At 36.4% G+C, this 17,782-nt stretch overlaps 3 protein-coding genes across 5 annotated transcripts; 1 reads left to right on the top strand and 2 right to left on the bottom strand.

The window, feature by feature from the left end:
• The first annotated feature begins 258 nt into the window (after positions 1-258).
• Positions 259-7,155, top strand: LOC103840013 (putative 1-phosphatidylinositol-3-phosphate 5-kinase FAB1D). Of its 3 annotated transcripts, none has more exons than XM_033278734.1 (13): positions 259-434; positions 973-1,134; positions 1,214-1,247; positions 1,324-1,935; positions 2,032-2,176; positions 2,273-2,617; positions 2,819-3,544; positions 3,685-4,019; positions 4,302-4,428; positions 4,563-4,718; positions 4,825-6,087; positions 6,203-6,472; positions 6,579-7,155. In XM_033278734.1, the coding sequence occupies exons 2-13, from the start codon at positions 1,089-1,091 to the stop codon at positions 6,846-6,848; spliced, it is 4,329 nt and encodes a 1,442-aa protein (XP_033134625.1). In that variant the 5' UTR covers positions 259-434; positions 973-1,088; the 3' UTR covers positions 6,849-7,155. The 3 variants fall into 3 exon arrangements, with proteins under 3 accessions (XP_033134625.1, XP_009114747.1, XP_009114746.1); XM_009116499.2 differs by having other exon boundaries at positions 260-430; XM_009116498.2 differs by having other exon boundaries at positions 264-430; positions 970-1,134.
• A 105-nt stretch (positions 7,156-7,260) lies between these two features.
• LOC103840012 (probable arabinosyltransferase ARAD1) lies at positions 7,261-9,312 on the bottom strand. The gene is made up of 3 exons (XM_009116496.3): positions 8,448-9,312; positions 8,093-8,335; positions 7,261-8,017 (listed from the first exon to the last, which is right to left on the bottom strand). Exons 1-3 carry the CDS (start codon positions 9,061-9,063, stop codon positions 7,461-7,463), a joined length of 1,416 nt encoding a protein of 471 aa, XP_009114744.1. The 5' UTR covers positions 9,064-9,312; the 3' UTR covers positions 7,261-7,460.
• Positions 9,313-13,938: 4,626 nt separating this feature from the next.
• On the bottom strand, positions 13,939-16,060 carry LOC103840103. The gene is made up of 3 exons (XM_018654380.2): positions 15,458-16,060; positions 15,252-15,370; positions 13,939-15,171 (listed from the first exon to the last, which is right to left on the bottom strand). The coding sequence occupies exons 1-3, from the start codon at positions 15,489-15,491 to the stop codon at positions 14,620-14,622; spliced, it is 705 nt and encodes a 234-aa protein (XP_018509896.1). The 5' UTR covers positions 15,492-16,060; the 3' UTR covers positions 13,939-14,619.
• Positions 16,061-17,782: the final 1,722 nt, after the last annotated feature.

The raw sequence follows: 17,782 nt of genomic DNA, 5'->3' as shown, positions 1-17,782 counted from the left end.
ATGAAATTTCCACAAATAACAGTAAATTTATATTTGATTTTTTTTTTGCAGTTAAAAATGTACAAAAAATATATATGTGTTTAAGACCGGAAAGTAGTAAGAAAATGTCAAAAAAAGAAAAAGGTATTATTTTGTAGCTGTAAAAACTGGTCTTATTATTTTGTAAAGAAATGAGAAAAGAAAATAAATGGAAATAGAAGTGGAGCCCACTGGTAAAAGTGGAATATAAATGAAATATTCTGCCATCGCTTCTTCAAGCTTCGTCTCCATTCATTCTCTCCACCGTCTAAGACAACTCTTCGTGGACTCGTTTCATTTCGAGGAAGAAGACCAAATCCACCAACTTCTCTGGCTTTGTTATACTCTTGAAGGCACAAAAGAATCTACAATTTCGTCAAGCTCAAGCTCATCATATTTCTGGAAAACTCTTGTGAGTCATTCTTTTCGACTTTCTGGCTTTTGCTTGTTCTTTAGCAGCGGATGATCTTCGTTGATTCTGTGAAGATTATCAGTTTTATTGAACTGAAATTTGATCTCAGTGTTGATTTGACTCGTTCCGGCGAGTTCGTGTTTGAAATAACGAAAAATGATTCTCAGAAATTCGAAATCTGAACGGATTTTTATAATAAAATCCACAGATCTTCGCGAAAACTTTGAAATCTGGTGAATCCGGTTCGTGGATTGCTTGATTTCCTCTTCTTCATTAATTCGGCAGTACAGTTGTTCACAGAAATTCGAAATCTGAAATTGATTTTGTTTTTTTTTTTAAATTGGCGTAAATCTCTAGATCTTCGCGGATTGTTTCTCTCCTTTTTCTTTTTATTTATTTATTTATTTATTTATTTGGGGCATGCTCGATCTCATAAATCTCCGTCGGTCTGATTATTTTTCCTTTACTACTTATCAGATTTATTAGTGGCGTAGATGCTAATTCACGCGTCTTTCTTTTTTTTTCTTTTTTTTTTCAAGTAGGTGGAAACGTGTTTGTAGTTTTTACTCAGATCTTTGGTCAGTACAACGGAGAATGATCACAAATATCCTCTGAGATTTACATTTACATCGACCTTGGTTAGAGACTGACTCCATTGATGACGACCACTAACTCCTTATCGGACAGCGAACGCTCTCTCTCTGGTATGTTTCTTGTTGTTATGTCCTGAATCATGTGACAGTGTTTATCTAACCATATGGTTTGATGATTTTGTTTTGCTAGGCGAGTGTTCTGTTGATGGAAACTCTTATGAAAGGTAAGGCTGGTACATACATGTTGCTAGGATTTGATTAATCAAAGATTATTGATATACTTTGTTCTGTCTATGTCAGGGGTAATGAAGATGAGTGTTCAAGCCATGGTAGTCAAGAAGATGTGGACTCCCCCCTAAAGGATAAGAAGGTCGATCGCCAATATACCTTAGAGCGCAAGTCCAAGAGCATGCCCAGTGACATCCAGAGAGACATTTATATTTTGGGTGAAAAATCTAAAGACAACGGTGTTGAAAGTGTTCAATTCCTATCTGATCGTGAAGATGATGGTGCTGAAATGGATGCCCCCCCTATTTGGGAACCCCCGGAGCCACTAGACCCAGAAGATGAACTAGAAGATGCTGCTGATGGTGATGACTGTTGTGATGCCTCTAAAAGGGGATCATCTTCTTTAGGGGAATCTAAAGATGGCAGTAGTAACCAGAGAAAGTTCAATGAAGAAAATAGAAGAGCAATGCTTGCGGTGGCAAACTCAAAGTTTAACTTCATTGTGAGTCAGCTTATTCAGTCGGCTGGGTTTTCAATGGAAGAAGGTGAAAGTTGGAGTGAGATAGTTGCTAGGCTATGCTGGGAGGCTGCTTCACTATTAAAGCCAGATATTGATGGCAAACCAGTTGATCCGGCTGAGTACATCAAAGTGAAATGCATAGCAACTGGTTCTTGCAATGAAAGGTATTACAAGTTACCCATTGATTGCCTATACGTTGCATATGCTTTTTATTCCATTTCCCTCTACCGTACTCTCCTAATGATTGTTCATCTCTGCAGTGAAGTTTTTAAAGGCCTTGTTTTCAAAAAACATGCTGCTCTTAAACAAATGCCTACCAAGTATGAGCATCCTAGAATAATGTTAGTCGAAGGAGTACTGGGCCAGCCATTAAGTGGCTTTTCTTCTCTCCAGTCAATGGATAAGGTGGGGAGCACAGTAACTTGGCGATCACCAATTCACCATTTTGAAAGCTTTCATTTGGTAATATCTGATTTCTTTTTGTTTGGTTTTTGCCAACAGGACAAAGATGTTTATGTGAAGCCTGTTGTTGATATCATAACCGCGTTGAAGCCTGACATCATGCTGGTGGAAAAATCTGTTTCGCGTGATATCCAATTGTCTATTAATGAACAAAAGGTCACTCTGGTGCTTGACATGAAGCTCCACCGTCTACAGCGAATTTCTCGATGCATAGGTTCACCAATCATTCCATTGGAATCTCTGTCTAGTCAGAAGTTAAAGCACTGTGATTCCTTTCGCATTGAGAAAATTGTGGAGGAGCATAATGCTGTGGGCGAAGCTGAGAAGAAGCCAACTAAAACGCTGATGTTCTTAGAAGGTTGTCCTACCCGCCTTGGCTGCACGGTGAGTGCTTGATTGATATTGGATTATGATAAGTCCTTGATGGTATCTTTACTTGAGTAACACATCAATACATCACATAACTGCCTAGTTTCCACTGGATAAAACATCAAATCTTTCAAAATTTGAAATTGTGACATTGACCTTGGACTTTCTTGCAGTGTACCCCTGATTATCTGATTTTGACATTGTGGTATGTGACAGATTTTACTTAAAGGAAGCCACAGTGAAAGGTTGAAAAAGGTCAAAGAAGTAGTACAAGATTCATTTAACCTTGCATATCATCTAATGTTGGAGGCTTCCTTCCTTGCTGATCGGCAAACAATGTTCTCAACCATCTTTCCAAAGGAAGCTACATCATGTGTTATGGAAACAGAAAAAGTTCTACTATCTCCTTCTCCTGGAAAATCTTCACTTGAAGCAATTGATATTCCCTTTTCTAATGGATTCGATGAACGATCTATTCAGATAAATGGGGAATCAGATGGTGAGAAAGCTGAAAACTGGGATTCTGGTGGAGATCATGTCTTCTCTCACGAGCCATATAATCCAGTTATTTTTACTGGGTTTTCCTCTTTATCCGCCAAGCTAAGTAAATATTTTGGCTTAGTTGAAAATCCGGAATCAGTTCCAGTTACTGTGGATACAGATTCGATAAGGGAATCTGCCGAAGATGCTACAGAAAAGGATGAAAGACCTTTGTTACTTGACCCTGGGCTCCCGGTAAACACGAATTCAGATGATGGAGAGAGGTCGCCAACTGAGAATGATATTGAGACCACCTTGGAATCTCAGAGTATATTGGTGTTAGTGTCAAAGAGGAATGCTTTCAATGGGATGATGTGTGACCAAAGTCATTTTTCGCACATAAAGTTTTACAAGCACTTTGATGTTCGCTTGGATAGATTCCTGCGAGATATGTTCATTCAGGTTTTACTCTTGTTCTTTGTCATTTTCTTTTTTTTTTAAATGCTGTTTTGTTCTTTTGTCAAGGTTAATCTGTGTTCCTTATGTTAATAAGCTTTACAACATTTATGGCAAGTTTTTTAAGGCAACTGTTTATGGTGCAGAGAAGCCAGTGCCGAACGTGCGGTGAAACTCCGGAAGCACATCTTTACTATTATGCTCATCAAAACAAGCAACTAACAATCCAAATCAAGCGAATTTCTGTGCCAAAATGTTTGCCTGGTGAGGCAAAAGGAAAAATCTGGATGTGGAGTCGTTGTGGAAAGTGTAAGACAAAGAATGGGACCCGGAAATCTACCAAACGAGTGCTGATATCGACTGCTGCTCGTAGCTTGTCATTTGGAAAATTCCTGGAGCTCAGCTTTACTCAGCAAACTTTTCTGAATAGATTGTGTAGCTGCGGCCACTCTTTGGACAAGGACTTTCTTCACTTCTTTGGGTATGTTTTTGCTCTATTTTGCTCAACCTGGAGCTTCACATATTCTAATCAAGTACTAAAGTAAAGTTTTGAGTTACTCTATTTATATGGGCTTCCGAAATATTCGCATTCACATATTCTAGGTTAGTTTATACCTACTTTTCTTGTTTTAAGGCTTAGTTAGCTCTCTTGAAGGTCCCTTGGTTCTAGTGTTGAGACGTAAAAAACATGGATGATGGTTTGAGAGCCGTTATTGTCTCTAGTAATATATGATTAATCTTACGACATGTTAACAACCTGCAGGTTAGGCTCCATGGTTGCTATGCTCAGTTACTCCCAAGTCACATCTTACACAGTGTCTCTGCCACCCATGATGCTGGAGCCTAGCATTTTTATAAAAGTGGGTTGGCTTGAAAAAGAATTCCATGGAGTAAGTTTATTTTCTACTGCACCTGTATATTCATATGCATGGTGTTAGCAACAAAGATTATCTCTTGCTTGGGGCGAGTGCTGGCCTTTAATTGCACAATGATTTTTGCTGATTGTTTCTGTTTACCTGTTCAGGTATTCACTAAAGGTATATCCTTGTTCGAGGACGCTACTAGTTTTCTGAAGAGACTAAGATCACAGTTCACAAATTCAGATCTCAGCTACCAGTGTGCACTAAAATTGTTGTCAAACGTCGACGAGTTACTGAATCACGAGCGCCGCCTATTTCAGGTTAGCATTGCAACAATTGCATTCAGTATACAATATCTTTGTAGTTCATGACAGAAGCTTACTAATACCTTTTCATCCATTTCTTGGGCATTATTGCCTAAAATAGGAAAACATCAAGATGTCTTTTGAGAATGCTAAAACCATGGATGATGTTTCCCACAAACTGCTCCGCTTAAACCGCATGAGGTGGGAACTTTTGTTCCAAGCTCTCACCTGGAACTACCGATTGCAGTCACTGGTTTTATCTAATCGTTTGCTACCTTCAAGTGGTGAGAAGAAGATAAATGAAGAAGGTGTAGAGACCAATCTTGAGACTGGATTGACAAGATATGAAAATAAGGACAAAGTTTCTGATTCTGGTAGCAATGAAGGCATGGACGAACCACTTGTTGAAGACAAGGAAATTCCAATTGTGGGTGCATCTGTTGGGGAGATGGAAGAATCTGAAGATAATGAATTGCAAACTCTGTCCAGCCCCGGGCCTGATACAACCTCTCCCATCAACGATCATTTTGACACTCACTTGGCTGTTAATATCCATTCAGCCAATGAACAAGAATTAATTCCAGATAGTGGAGATCCACCGGATGGGAAGGTTGCTGCCTCTAATGGGCCACACATCTTAGGCTGGGATGAGTGGTTCTGGTTGCCATTTGAAGATCTACGATCAAAGCCTATTGTCGATGTGGAGAAGGAATACTTGTTGAAATTTGAGTATGTTAACAATTTCACCCAAGATAACCTGCATGCGGTGAACCAAATAATCACTGAGGAAGGTTCTCGTCTGCGGATCTCTTTGAGGGATGAAGATTTTATCGTGTCAGACTATGAAGACGAGGTCTCGAGCCTAATAGCTTGCGCGCTTGCCCATCTGAGCAATGCTGATAACAGATTGCCTCTTTCAAGGTGCATTCATGGATCACTCGAAGGGTTCCTGGATAAAGATCAAGATTCTAAGCAAACTGTTGACCGTGAGGTTTCTCGTTTCGCGAGTGAGAGTACGAGTCGGTTGGAAATACCACCTCCAGAGGTCCTTGTTACTTTTGGGTCACTCAAATCAGTGGGAAAACCCAAATACTCTATTGTGTGCCTATATGCAGATGATTTCCGTGACCTCAGAAAGCGTTGTTGCTCCTCAGAGCTTGACTATATTGCTTCGCTTAGCCGTTGTAAGCCGTGGGATGCCAAGGGCGGGAAGAGCAAATCAGTGTTCGCTAAGACTTTGGATGATAGGTTCATTGTAAAAGAGATCAAGAAGACAGAGTACGAATCATTTGTGACGTTTGCTCCGGAATATTTCAAGTACATGAAGGACTCGTATGATCTAGGCAACCAGACTTGTCTTGCCAAAGTTCTTGGGATCTATCAGGTAATAATGTCTTTAGAATCATCTCTTGACCATTCTACCATTAGCATTTTGCCTAAATCGTTAAAGAAACGGATAGGACTTTATTTTGAAGGAGCTTCGATTGCTATTTTTACAGGTAACTGTAAGGCAGCCAAAGAGCGGTAAAGAGATAAGGCACGACCTGATGGTAATGGAGAATCTCAGTTTTGGCAGAAAAATTACTCGCCAATACGATCTCAAAGGCGCTCTACACGCTCGGTTTACGGCTACTTCTGCTAATGGCGCGGAAGATGTTCTGTTGGATCAGAACTTCGTCAACGACATGAACAAATCCCCTCTTTACGTTAGCAAGACATCAAAGCAAAATCTGCAAAGAGCGGTTTACAACGACACAGCCTTCCTGACCGTGAGTTCTTCTTTTTCTCTCTCTCTCATGACACATATATATGTTCAGTATATATTTGTGTTACACAGCAATCAACTTATTTATAAATTGTGAACAAAATCTGCAGAGTATAAACGTGATGGACTACTCATTGCTGGTTGGAGTAGATGATGAGAGTCATGAGCTAGTGTGTGGGATAATAGACTACTTGAGGCAATACACATGGGACAAGCAGTTAGAGACGTGGGTCAAATCGTCTTTGGTGGTTCCAAAGAACGTGCAGCCGACAGTGATCAGCCCTATTGACTACAAGACGAGGTTCAGGAAATTCATGAAGACTCATTTCTTATGCGTCCCTGACCAATGGTGTGTTCAATCCAAGGAGAGCGACTCTTGAAGGACAAAAACCAAAAAAAAAAAACATTAAGCTATTATTATTATTATTATTTGATTATAATACTCAAAATCAAAACTCGTTTTTATGATTCTTTCATTTGATATTGTAAATAGAGACAGGTCCAGTTGTTATTCACCCTGTTATTGTGCAGTTTTTAGCAAAGTTTCTGGGGGTGGATGTTAGTGTTTGGATTGTCTCTGTTCCCTTTTTCTCCATTACATTAATCCAAAGGGAGTTTCAAGCATGTGGAAGTCTGTACTAAGAAAACAAGTGTCAGTTGAGATTTGTATAAGTATTGTTTTTGTTATAAGAATGAAAAAAAAAAGTGATTATTTTGGAAGTTTAAAATCTGTTGAATGTCTTTTTTAAATTATTATTCCATGTAACTTAACCACTCGATAGCTAAAAGTCCTAAGAGCAAATTTTTGTATGATTCACAATCAGTCTGTAGCAACAAATCCTCAGGATAATTATACAAAAGAAAATGTTTGTTTGTCAAAATCATTTTGGTATAGTATTTTATACTATGACACAACAATGTTCGTGAACAAAAACAAAACGAAAAAAACAAATCTTTTGGGGGAGGGGGTGGGGGGGGTTTGGTTCGACAATTCAGATACATTGACAGCGAAGAGGAACAGAAGTACCAACTGGTTTTCTCCTCTCCCTAATGACAGCTTCCTTCACCATTGGCACCTTCTGCTGTACCTTCTTCCATATGTGATTGACCGCACCATCAGGTTGGATCGGTCCAATCCCATCTGCTCGACCATTATCATACACAAAAACTGACTGCACCTTTGCCATTCTACTTCGAAATGATTCCTTGTCTCTTTCGGAGAAGCTTCTGAGATGATTAGCCAACCATTTAGGTGTTAACGCATCACTTACAGAGACAAAGACCGAGAATTCTGAGTAATCTAGAATTCCTTCAAAGGGGAGCTCTATGTTGTCGCTGACAATCACAGGGATGCATAGGCTTTGAATGGCGTCAAAGAGACGGCATGAAGTGGGAGTGTCACCTGCTGGATGCAAGCAGAACTCTGAGTTTCTCATCCCTCTTATGGACTGTTCTCTTCCAGTTGCATTAGGGAAACCTTCTTCCATGACAATGTCGTGTTCATCCACCAGCAAGTCCCATAGCTTTTCTCTAATCAACCCACCCTGTCAAGGTGAACATATATACAAAATTACTAAGAGCACAGACCATTTGCTATGAAGACATATAATGATTGAGATAAAAGTAAGTTGCTTAGCACCTTTGAAATAAAGAAGACTGTGCCGTCTCTGGTTGCGAGACAAATCAAGCCTAGGAAGAAGATGCGTGTATGGAACAATCACATCCTTAATGACAGAGACTTGGGTATGCTCAATCCTCTCAGGGAAGCTACTAGACTTAGAATCTAGCCTGAACCATCCTCCAAAATCCACGACAAGAAGAATAGAGAGAGCAATCTCATGGCGGACATGCCACATTGCAACAGGGTCTGCCAAAGAAGGCTTCAACATTTAACTAACCTGAACAAATACATTACATCCAACAGATTAAAGATTCTAAGTCTATCAGATCTATTGTTTTTTTGTAAGAAGATTTGGTACCGGTTAGGACGAAAACGTGATCACGTCCACCGGATCGCTTCCAAGCTTGAGTCTTGTTCAAAAAGTCGACAACTTGCCTCTGCCTCTGATAATCTTCGTTTCCAGATCTCTTCCTGAAGGAGCCTTTGCCATTCCCAAGCTCCATCTCCGCGCTTAGCGTGGCGAAGAAGGGCACGAACACTACATCAGCTTCGGATTCACTGAAAACCCTTTTGGCGAAAGATCCGATTCGTTTCTCGGGTGGAGTCTCGAGGTCTCCCATCATCCAGTACTCTGCACTGTACTGCTTGATCAGAGGGTTCTCCGGGTATTTACCGGGTTTGGGTGGATTGGGTTTCCGGGTCGGGTGGTCAGGGTCGCTGGGTATGCGTGAATCTGGAGGAGAGGACCAGTACTTGTCGAGGAGACCGTAGTTTAGGGATCTCGGAAGCTCAGCTACGAAGACATTGATGCCCGTTTCGACGGTACCGCGCGAGATCCTTAGATTTGGGTCGGATAGTAAGGAGTTTGAGAAGAAGAGAAGCGAGACGATGGAGACGAGTGAAAAGGCGAGGAACAAGCAAGAGTGTGAGCAGAGAGGTCTAGCGACCGCCATTGATGTCATCTTAGGAACCATCGGATCGGACCTCGTTAGATCTCTGATTTGTTTCCTATTAACTATAGCTTTAGCATTTTTTTCATGTTACAAAAAAAAATATCATCTGCAACTTTCAGTTTAAAATTAATTACAAATACATTGATTTAATAAATAATTTTATTTATTTCAAATACTATTGGTTAAATATGTGTAATTAATAAAAAATTTAATGTATTTTAATTATTTTTTAAATTTGTGTGAAAAATATCAAAGTGGCATTTTTTATGAAACTATGGAGTATTATTTATTGTATCTTTGAGTTCAATATTTTTGATTATGAGATATAGACATTTGATTGTGTTGTAAAAAAAAATAGACATTTGATTAATTTTGTATATAGTAGTACAAGACCTGCGCAATTGAAATATTGAAAAAACATATACCAGTAATTATATAAAAAACATAACTTACGTTGTATAATTTGTTTAAAAATAATCACTCGACTTTTAAATGGTTTAACCCGATCATATGTGGCTTTGTGAGGTCTGAGATGGCTGAGGAACTTGTTGTTAGAGGAGGTGTCCTCCTCATAGCTTTCAAGCTTGGGTTGCAAGCACTTTCTCCTGTCAGGTGTAAGGAGAACACTCTGTAGTACCCACCTATTGGTGAGTTCTGTTTTCTTGTTTCTGTTGTTTTCTAGTCTCGTCTGAGAGTTAGATTTTTAAACTTCTCAGACCTTTTTCTCCTAGGACATGGTCTTCGTGGAGAGTTGCATTAATCCTTGGAATGATAATCCAGTGTAAAAAAAGAATATAATCGAGAGATTTTGGAATTTGGCCAATGAAACCTAAAAAATATTGTTAATTTGTTTAAATGTGAAAAATTAGCTATATATATTCAATAAAGCTTGGTCGAAAAACATTTATTTTGATTAAATTATAAGCCAGACAAAACGCCAACTATAAAAACTAAAAGTTTTTGACCAATTGTTGGACCATGTTTTAACTTCATTTCCAAATGGGTCCAATTATGATCTCAGCTTTATGTTGTTGGTGTGATGGCGGATAAGAACAGATATCAGCTCAATCTAGGGATTTCGATTTGAAATCACTAGAGACTTGCAACTTGAAGAAAATGAATCTAATCGAATCTCTTTCAAGGCTTCTCGAACAAGACGAATTGAATCGAATCTCTATCAAAGTATAAAGCACAAAGCTAGTTTATTAATTATCAAAAGTGTATCTTACAAAAGCCATAAGAGAGTTTCTTACATAGGACTCTTAAATCGTCATTAGAATATTTAACCTAATAGAAAAGAAAAAACATAAACCCTAAGTAAAAAGGAAATCACTTAAAAAGAAAACTTGACGTTGAAGGTACTAGGATGCTGCTGCATCAGGTCCCCCGAGGTGAAGAAGATTCGTCTGTGAATCGTGAGGCTGATCTGGAGGGAAATATCGAGAGAGGTACTTGACATTAAAAACATCTGAAGTAGTTATATTAGAGGGAAGTTGAAGTCGATAGGTGTTGTCATTTATGCGCTCAAGAACTTCCAGCGGACCGATCTTCTTAGCCTTGAGTTTATTATAGGCGTGGTCATGCATACGGTATCAAGTCAAATACGCCCAAGGTCGCCGACGTCAAAGATAAGGCGACGGCGATGAGCATCGACCGCAGATTTATACTTTGACACTGATGCTTCCAAGTTTGTATTAGTCTGAACATGCGTTTCGACGAGCTGCTCCATAAATGTCTCAGCCACTCCATGAAGACGTTGACGATCCGGCAATGTGGATAGATCTGTCGGTGCACGAGGTACCAAGCTGTGAACAACCTGAAAAGGACTGAAGCGAGTACTACGGTTAACAGCTCCCTCCGGGTTTGATGTTCCGCCAACCATAGATGAACCGTCGAGGATACAAGTAGTCACGAACGGCTCCCGAATTATTAACGAGGTTGATTTCCTAGACTTTATTGGCTTTAGGTGCCGAGTTCCTTTTTGGCACTTAGAGGTCTTTGCAGGGTATGGAAGTGTTTGACAAAAGATAGAGAAGCTTATGTAAATGAATTGTTTGAATAAAAAAATATAGTTCATCTAAACTATTAAAACTGTGTTCTGAAGCATAAGAAATATCTACCATTCTTCCACCAGAGCACACACGTATAGTCATCTTGTACTGATGTTTTATAGTTCGATATTGACCACAGGCTGATGAAGTTAGGGTTTCGTGTTTAGGTTTTCTGGATGCGTTTTTTTACGGAGGATAAATGAGATATATAAACTCGGCATAGGGAAGGGTATGTTTAATAGGATCAACTCATCATTTTTGGTAGTTTTAATTTTAACACTAAATCAAATCAAATATATACATTCCTTTTAAGTTATACCATAATAAAAACAGAATATACTTTCTGTAGAGAAGAAATATGTGTTTGTCATGTTTAAATAAAAGAAAACTAGGTGTTTTGTCCGCAAGTGCGGGCAACTTAATAATTTTATAAAATTTTGTAAAGAAATATATTATCAATTCAAAAAATTTGAATAAGTTATTTTCATGCTTTTTAAATATTTAATAATTAATTTAATATTAAATTTTCTATATACGCTAAAGTTTTTTATTTTAATAAAATATCTATTATTATGTAAAATAATCCTCAAAACATTTATATATACATAAAAATATACATAAAACTATATATATGAATTTATATTTATTTTAATAAAATAAAGTAAAAGATAGAAGATTTATGGGGTTTTATTGTTAAAACCTCTCAACTAATTTTTTTTATATTGACATGTAATAAAAATTGTCTAAAATTATTTTTTAAAATTAATAATTGAGTATAAATATGATTAATATTTTTTGAATAATATTAAGTTATAGGTTTTCTATGTGTTTTTAGTTTTAATTTTTTAGTATTTAAATATTTTATTAAAATATGTTTTCGGATTACAACACAAAATATATAGGAAATATCTTTTATTTTAAAATATATCTTTCAGATTTTGGATAAGTTTTTTATTATCAATAATAATTTATCTAACCAAATAATTTTAAATTCGTTTTTATGTTTTAGTTAATTTATAGATTTTATTCATTAAGGGTATAAACGATATTAATCACTCTAACTTTTAACGTGAGAGCTCAATTCTTAAAATATATCTTTCAGATTTTGGATAAGTTTTTTTATTACTAATAATAACTTATCTAACCAAATAATTTTAAATTCGTCTTTATGTTTTAGTTAATTTATAGAATTTATTCATTAAGGGTATAAACGATATTAATCACTCTAACTTTTAACGTGAAAGCTCGATTCTTAAAATATATCTTTCAGATTTTGGATAAGTTTTTTTATTATTAATAATAACTTATCTAACCAAATAATTTTAAATTCGTTTTTATGTTTTAGCTAATTTATAGATTTTATTCATTAAGGGTATAAACAATATTAATCACTCTAACTTTTAACGTGAAAGCTCGATTCTTAAAATATATCTTTCAGATATTGGATAAGTTTTTTTATTATTAATAATAACTTATCTAACCAAATAATTTTAAATTCGTTTTTATGTTTTAGTTAATTTATAAATTTTATTCATTAAGGGTATAAACGATATTAACCACTCTAACTTTTAACGTAAGAGCTCGATTCCAAAAATTTACTTCGCAAATAATAGTATAGATGATAATTGTGGTAATTAATATATATTCTTTCTTGATACGATGAGTGCATAAAAATAGGAAAAAAAACTTTGGATGTTGTTTTTTTTCTCGAATAAAGAATATTTAGTTATGATTTATTGTAATTAATATTGCGTGGAAGTAGGAATCGTTATTTGAATGGATACTAACAAACATAATAAAGAATTTTTAAAAAGTTATAAATTCGGTAAACCAAAAAAATCGACAAACCATAGCTTCATTAGATCAATATGTACAATGTCGATATGCACAATCAAAACCAATCTAGACAATGTTAATTTGACTTCATCATATTGTGCTTAAGAAATCGTTGATGTGAAGATTGTTGTCTATCATTGTTTGGCTATGAATAAACATGAACTAATCCTCTATATATTATTTGAGAAACATCGCAACATTTTTTGTAGCCACGTGTCATCGTTAGAATGATTCTTAGAATTCTTAGAGAAATAGGTTGGTCCATCTAAATATATAATAAGCTTTTTATTAAACCCCAATAAATACATTATTAATGTGCTTCATTATTTCCTTAAATAAGATTACGGAATTGTCTAATGTGGCTAAAGTATATATGACAATTAATGATTTTGAATAATAAAGATTTGATAAAAATAAGTGTGTATTATAATTATATTTGTTTAATTTTAAGCTATTAAAATAAATTAAACAATCATAGTAACCATAAAATAAAAATTAAAAAAATTATTTATACAATATATTTTGAATTTTTAAAAGCGAGTATAAATTACTAAAACTGTTAAAAGTTTCCCATTCAAATTTTGTGATCTATAATTTAAAAATTTTGTTATGACATGATACAAATAATTTAAAAATAATATAAGTTGAAAGTCTCATTTAATAAGTATCAAAAATAAAAGATATATAAATATATGTATCATTTTAAATTAAACTATATGCCATATAAAAATACATAAATATCTTAATTTTGAAATTTATTTTGAACATTTTTTTGATAAAAAACTTGAAAAAATATTGACAATTTAATTTCTCAAAATATTATAAATTACTTAAACCATTAATCATACAGTGAAAATTTTGTTATCACTAATTTAGACTTTTGGTATAACAGATACAAATGATAAAAAACAAATATGAGCAAAAAACATCATCTAATAAATATTAATATTAAAATATATCATCTAATAAATATTAATATTAAAATATATCATATATATGTTACTATCATTTAAATTTAATTATATATCATATCAAACAGAAAAAAAAAATTTTGATTTATAAAATGTATTTATATGTTCACATCAATTTAATTATATAAGTATTAGATAATGACTTTTTAATTATTCAATATATATTTATTATTTCATAATATGTTATAAACATATAATATATAAAATAATTTTTATATATAATGTTCATTCCGCGCATTGCGCGGGATCTTAACCTAGTCTAAATTATAAATGGCATGATCATAGGTTTACGACTGGTCATATATATGTTTACAAGAGTATTGGTTTTGAATAATATAAGCCTATGTGCCGGTCAAACTTAATTAAATAGATTATATACCGGACTGAATGGTCTAATAACGATTTATAGGAAATTAATGGATTAGCAAATATGTTTGTGTTTTGATCAGTGGCAATCTTGGTTTTAAATTGCGTATGGCGAGGCTTGGCGTCCAGGAGGTCGATTCTCGCCAGGCGCCATGGCGACTCATTGCGTTCGCTACGTGTATCACACGACTAGAAAGTAACTTTGTACACTTTACACTGTCAAGTATGTTGTACTTAGATAAAGACACGATAAATATAAAACCAAAACATCTTTTATTGATAATGTAGAGAACAGCCAAAATAACATATCATAAGTAGAAAACCAAAACCAAAACACCAAAACGAAGCATAATTCAAAACCAAAACGGTTCATAATTCAAAGTAAAAAAAAAACAAAATACCAAAACTAAAACACCAACTCTAAAACTCTGTTTCAGAGTCATCTTGGAACTCCAATTCCTCCCCTTGTCGAAGCCATTTGCTTCCAAATCATGTTCCAGTTCATCATCATCGACATCAACAAGAGACAGATTAGAAGGACCTGGACCATATCGTTCCTGTCTTGGCTGAGTTGAAGAAGAGGCAACTCCTTTCCCCTTGTCTGCCGCTGCTGAGCTTTTTGATCCTCTAGTAGTGTAGTTAGGTTCCTCAGCTCTTGTTGCTTCACTCACTGCACTCCATGTCAGATCTTCATCCTCAAAGACATTATCATCTAGATCATCACTATCAGAGTTTCCTTCCATTCTTCCCATCAGCCATTCATTGCTTTCATCAATCTCTTCTAAGAGAATAGGATCAGTGCTATCACTTCTCTTCATGCGACGTTGCAAGGCTCGGTTGTACTTGACAAACACCATGTCATTCAACCGATGTTGAGCTAAACGGTTCCTTCTCTTTGTGTGAAGCTACAGAAATTTGAATAACAATAATTAATGAACTTCATAAACAATCTGATTATGAAATAAGTTGAATATAAAAAACTTACAAGTTCAAAAACACCCCAATTCCTTTCACATCCAGAGGCACTGCAAGTTAGGCTTAGTACTTTCACAGCAAAGTCTCTTAGATTAGGAGCTGATGATCCATAAGTAGACCACCAATCAGCTATAAACAAACACAAATGAGACTCAATTAGTTTAGACTTTAGAATTGACAATAAGAAAAAAAGCTAAACGTCTTAAAATAATTTACCTGGTGCTTTCATCTCCCTTTGCCTTATTGCCATGTTATGCCCAAAGAGACCAGCAGCCTTTTAAAACAAATCAAGCTCCAGCATCACCTTATCTTGAATCTCACCATCCGGGACAAGCCTGTTGATACAGTTGTACAAACCAGTCTCAACTTCTTCACAGCACACGTCTTCAGGATTGGCATAGTGGATAGCTGGATTAAGGAAGTATCCAGCTGCGTGAAGAGGCTGATGAAGCTGACAATTCCACCTTCAATCAATGATCTCAAACACATTCTCATATTTCTCTTGCTTCATCTTGACACTCCTTGCAATAGCCTCTTTAGCTCTGTCCATAGCAGCATATATGTATCCCATAGCCGGTTTGGTGTCTCCATCCACTATCCCAAGCACCTTAATGATATCTTGCATATTTGCATTGTTTTATCCATTCATTCATAAACATTTTCATCATATAGATTAGGATTTAGACATGTTTAGGTTGCATTTTGCATACATGAGTCTCTATTAGGTACTGGAGTACCACATGAGGTTATTTGGAGCTCAAAAGAGGTGAAAAGGTGACCATTGGACGAACCGAGCATGGGAGCGACCTCCCGGAGCGACATCACGAAGTCGCTGTGTCCCACTTCTCAGAGCGACCTTCCTAAAGCGACGCCATGAAGTCGCTCGCGTTCTCATTACTCCGAACAGTCTTAGATGACCCTGGAGCGACCTCTCAGAGCGACCTACCAAGGTCGCTCCCGATCCAGAGCGACCCGTTGGAGCGACACACCAAAGTCGCTCGCGACCTCTCGCCCGGAGACACCAAAAATCGGCCCTGGAGCGACTTCCCGGAGCGACACCTGCAAGTCGCTCCGCGTTATTTTGCTGCCAAAAATCATGATTTCTCAAGGACCTTTTTGCAATTTATTTTGAATGTTTTGCACTTGGAAAAACCTATGTTTTAAACATCTTTTGTAGCCACCAGGCAGATTATCTTTTGATCTATTGAGAAATACACAAAAACTCTCTGGAGAAGTTCATCTCTTGGATTTTGATTGTTATGTTCTTGTGTTCTTGTTGATTTCTTATCTATTTCTCTACATGATTAATCTGAAATCCAATATGGGTTTAAGAGGAATCATGGAGATTAGTGAGTAATCACCTTTTGAATTCATGGGTTAGGGAGATTAAGGGTGATTAGGTTAGAGCTAGGATGTTTTAGTGTAGATCATTCGTATTTCCTTGCTAGTAGAGTAATCATAATGCATCTTCTGAGTTGGCCACTCAGTTGTTGATCTTTAGGCATTTCTCACCCGAAAGGTGTTCGATGAAATGCCCGAGACAACTCTCCTAGGCTTTTAGTATACTTTGCCAAAGACATTTGTTGTTAAAGGTGCTAAGATAGCTAATAGACTTGTTAGTAATGATTGCTTTCATATTATTCAACCAAAGACATTTGATGTTTGAGATATGTTAGCAAATGAGCATTCATCTAGACATAGAGCTTGCTTAGAATTGTGTCTAGGCTTAAGGTCGATAGTTTGATCGATCATTTGCCATCCTTAGTTCGATACTTGATCACCCAAGGTCTAATCCCTATGCCCATGAGTTCTCTTTTCCCTTAGTCAAGAAAGTATCATTCTGTTATTGCTTTTTAGTTTTAGTCGTAGCTTAAAACCCATCTAAATCATTGGTTGCACTTAGATTAAGTGAGTACTTGCATTCTCGGTGCTTTGATATCCCTCAGAACTGGTTCGACAATCATTTATACTACAACATTTGTCTTAGGAGCCTTGAAAACTCCTAACATCAAATTGGCGCCGTTGCCAAATTCTGAGTAGATTTCAACATTGAGATTTAGTCACTTGCTTGAGACTAAGTCATTTTTATTTTATTTCGTTACTGATTCTTCTTCACCTCCCCTTAATCTACAGGTGCATGAACTTGAGGAGCAGGGGTCCATCAAACCTAGTTCCAAGAGCTGCAGACATCCGAGCTTTAGAGAGAGAGTGTGCTAGAAAGAGAAGAGAAGAAGTGCAACAGGCTCACTTGCAGAGATTGGACACTGATATGGAAGACATACCTCAAAATTATGCGGGTGTCAATGAAGCTAACAACGTTCCACAAAACCAACAGCGAGCAGCTCGACCCATTGGCACTTACGACCGCCCCAACATTCATGGTCATAGATTGGGAATCCGAGCACCAGCTGTGGCAGCCAACAACTTTGAGATCAAATCAGGACTCCTCAACGTGATCGAGAACAACAAGTATCATGGATTGGCTCTAGAGGATCCATTTGATCACTTGGACAGGTTCGACAGCTACTGTGGGTTGTCAAA

Source organism: Brassica rapa, chromosome A09 (genome assembly GCF_000309985.2).
Source record: "Brassica rapa cultivar Chiifu-401-42 chromosome A09, CAAS_Brap_v3.01, whole genome shotgun sequence".
In the NCBI taxonomy this organism is placed as follows: domain Eukaryota; kingdom Viridiplantae; phylum Streptophyta; class Magnoliopsida; order Brassicales; family Brassicaceae; genus Brassica; species Brassica rapa.
Note: the sequence above shows the minus strand (reverse complement) of the source record. Positions and strands in the feature narration are given on the sequence as shown.

Excerpts from the sequence above, each read along its gene's own strand:
- LOC103840012 (XM_009116496.3), bottom strand. The coding sequence starts at position 9,063 with ATGGTTCCTAAGATGACATCAATGGCGGTCGCTAGACCTCTCTGCTCA. Across the intron at positions 8,336-8,447 it reads TCACGTTTTCGTCCTAACCG|ACCCTGTTGCAATGTGGCAT; the intron begins GTACCAAATCTT and ends CTTCTTTGGCAG. Across the intron at positions 8,018-8,092 it reads CAAAGGTGCTAAGCAACTTA|GACAGGGTGGGTTGATTAGA; the intron begins CTTTTATCTCAA and ends TATGTTCACCTT.
- LOC103840103 (XM_018654380.2), bottom strand. The coding sequence starts at position 15,491 with ATGGCAATAAGGCAAAGGGAGATGAAAGCACCAG. Across the intron at positions 15,371-15,457 it reads AAGGGAGATGAAAGCACCAG|CTGATTGGTGGTCTACTTAT; the intron begins GTAAATTATTTT and ends GTTTGTTTATAG. Across the intron at positions 15,172-15,251 it reads ATTGGGGTGTTTTTGAACTT|CTTCACACAAAGAGAAGGAA; the intron begins GTAAGTTTTTTA and ends AAATTTCTGTAG.
- LOC103840013 (XM_033278734.1), top strand. The coding sequence starts at position 1,089 with ATGACGACCACTAACTCCTTATCGGACAGCGAACGCTCTCTCTCTG. Across the intron at positions 4,429-4,562 it reads TTGAAAAAGAATTCCATGGA|GTATTCACTAAAGGTATATC; the intron begins GTAAGTTTATTT and ends TTACCTGTTCAG. Across the intron at positions 6,088-6,202 it reads AAGTTCTTGGGATCTATCAG|GTAACTGTAAGGCAGCCAAA; the intron begins GTAATAATGTCT and ends CTATTTTTACAG.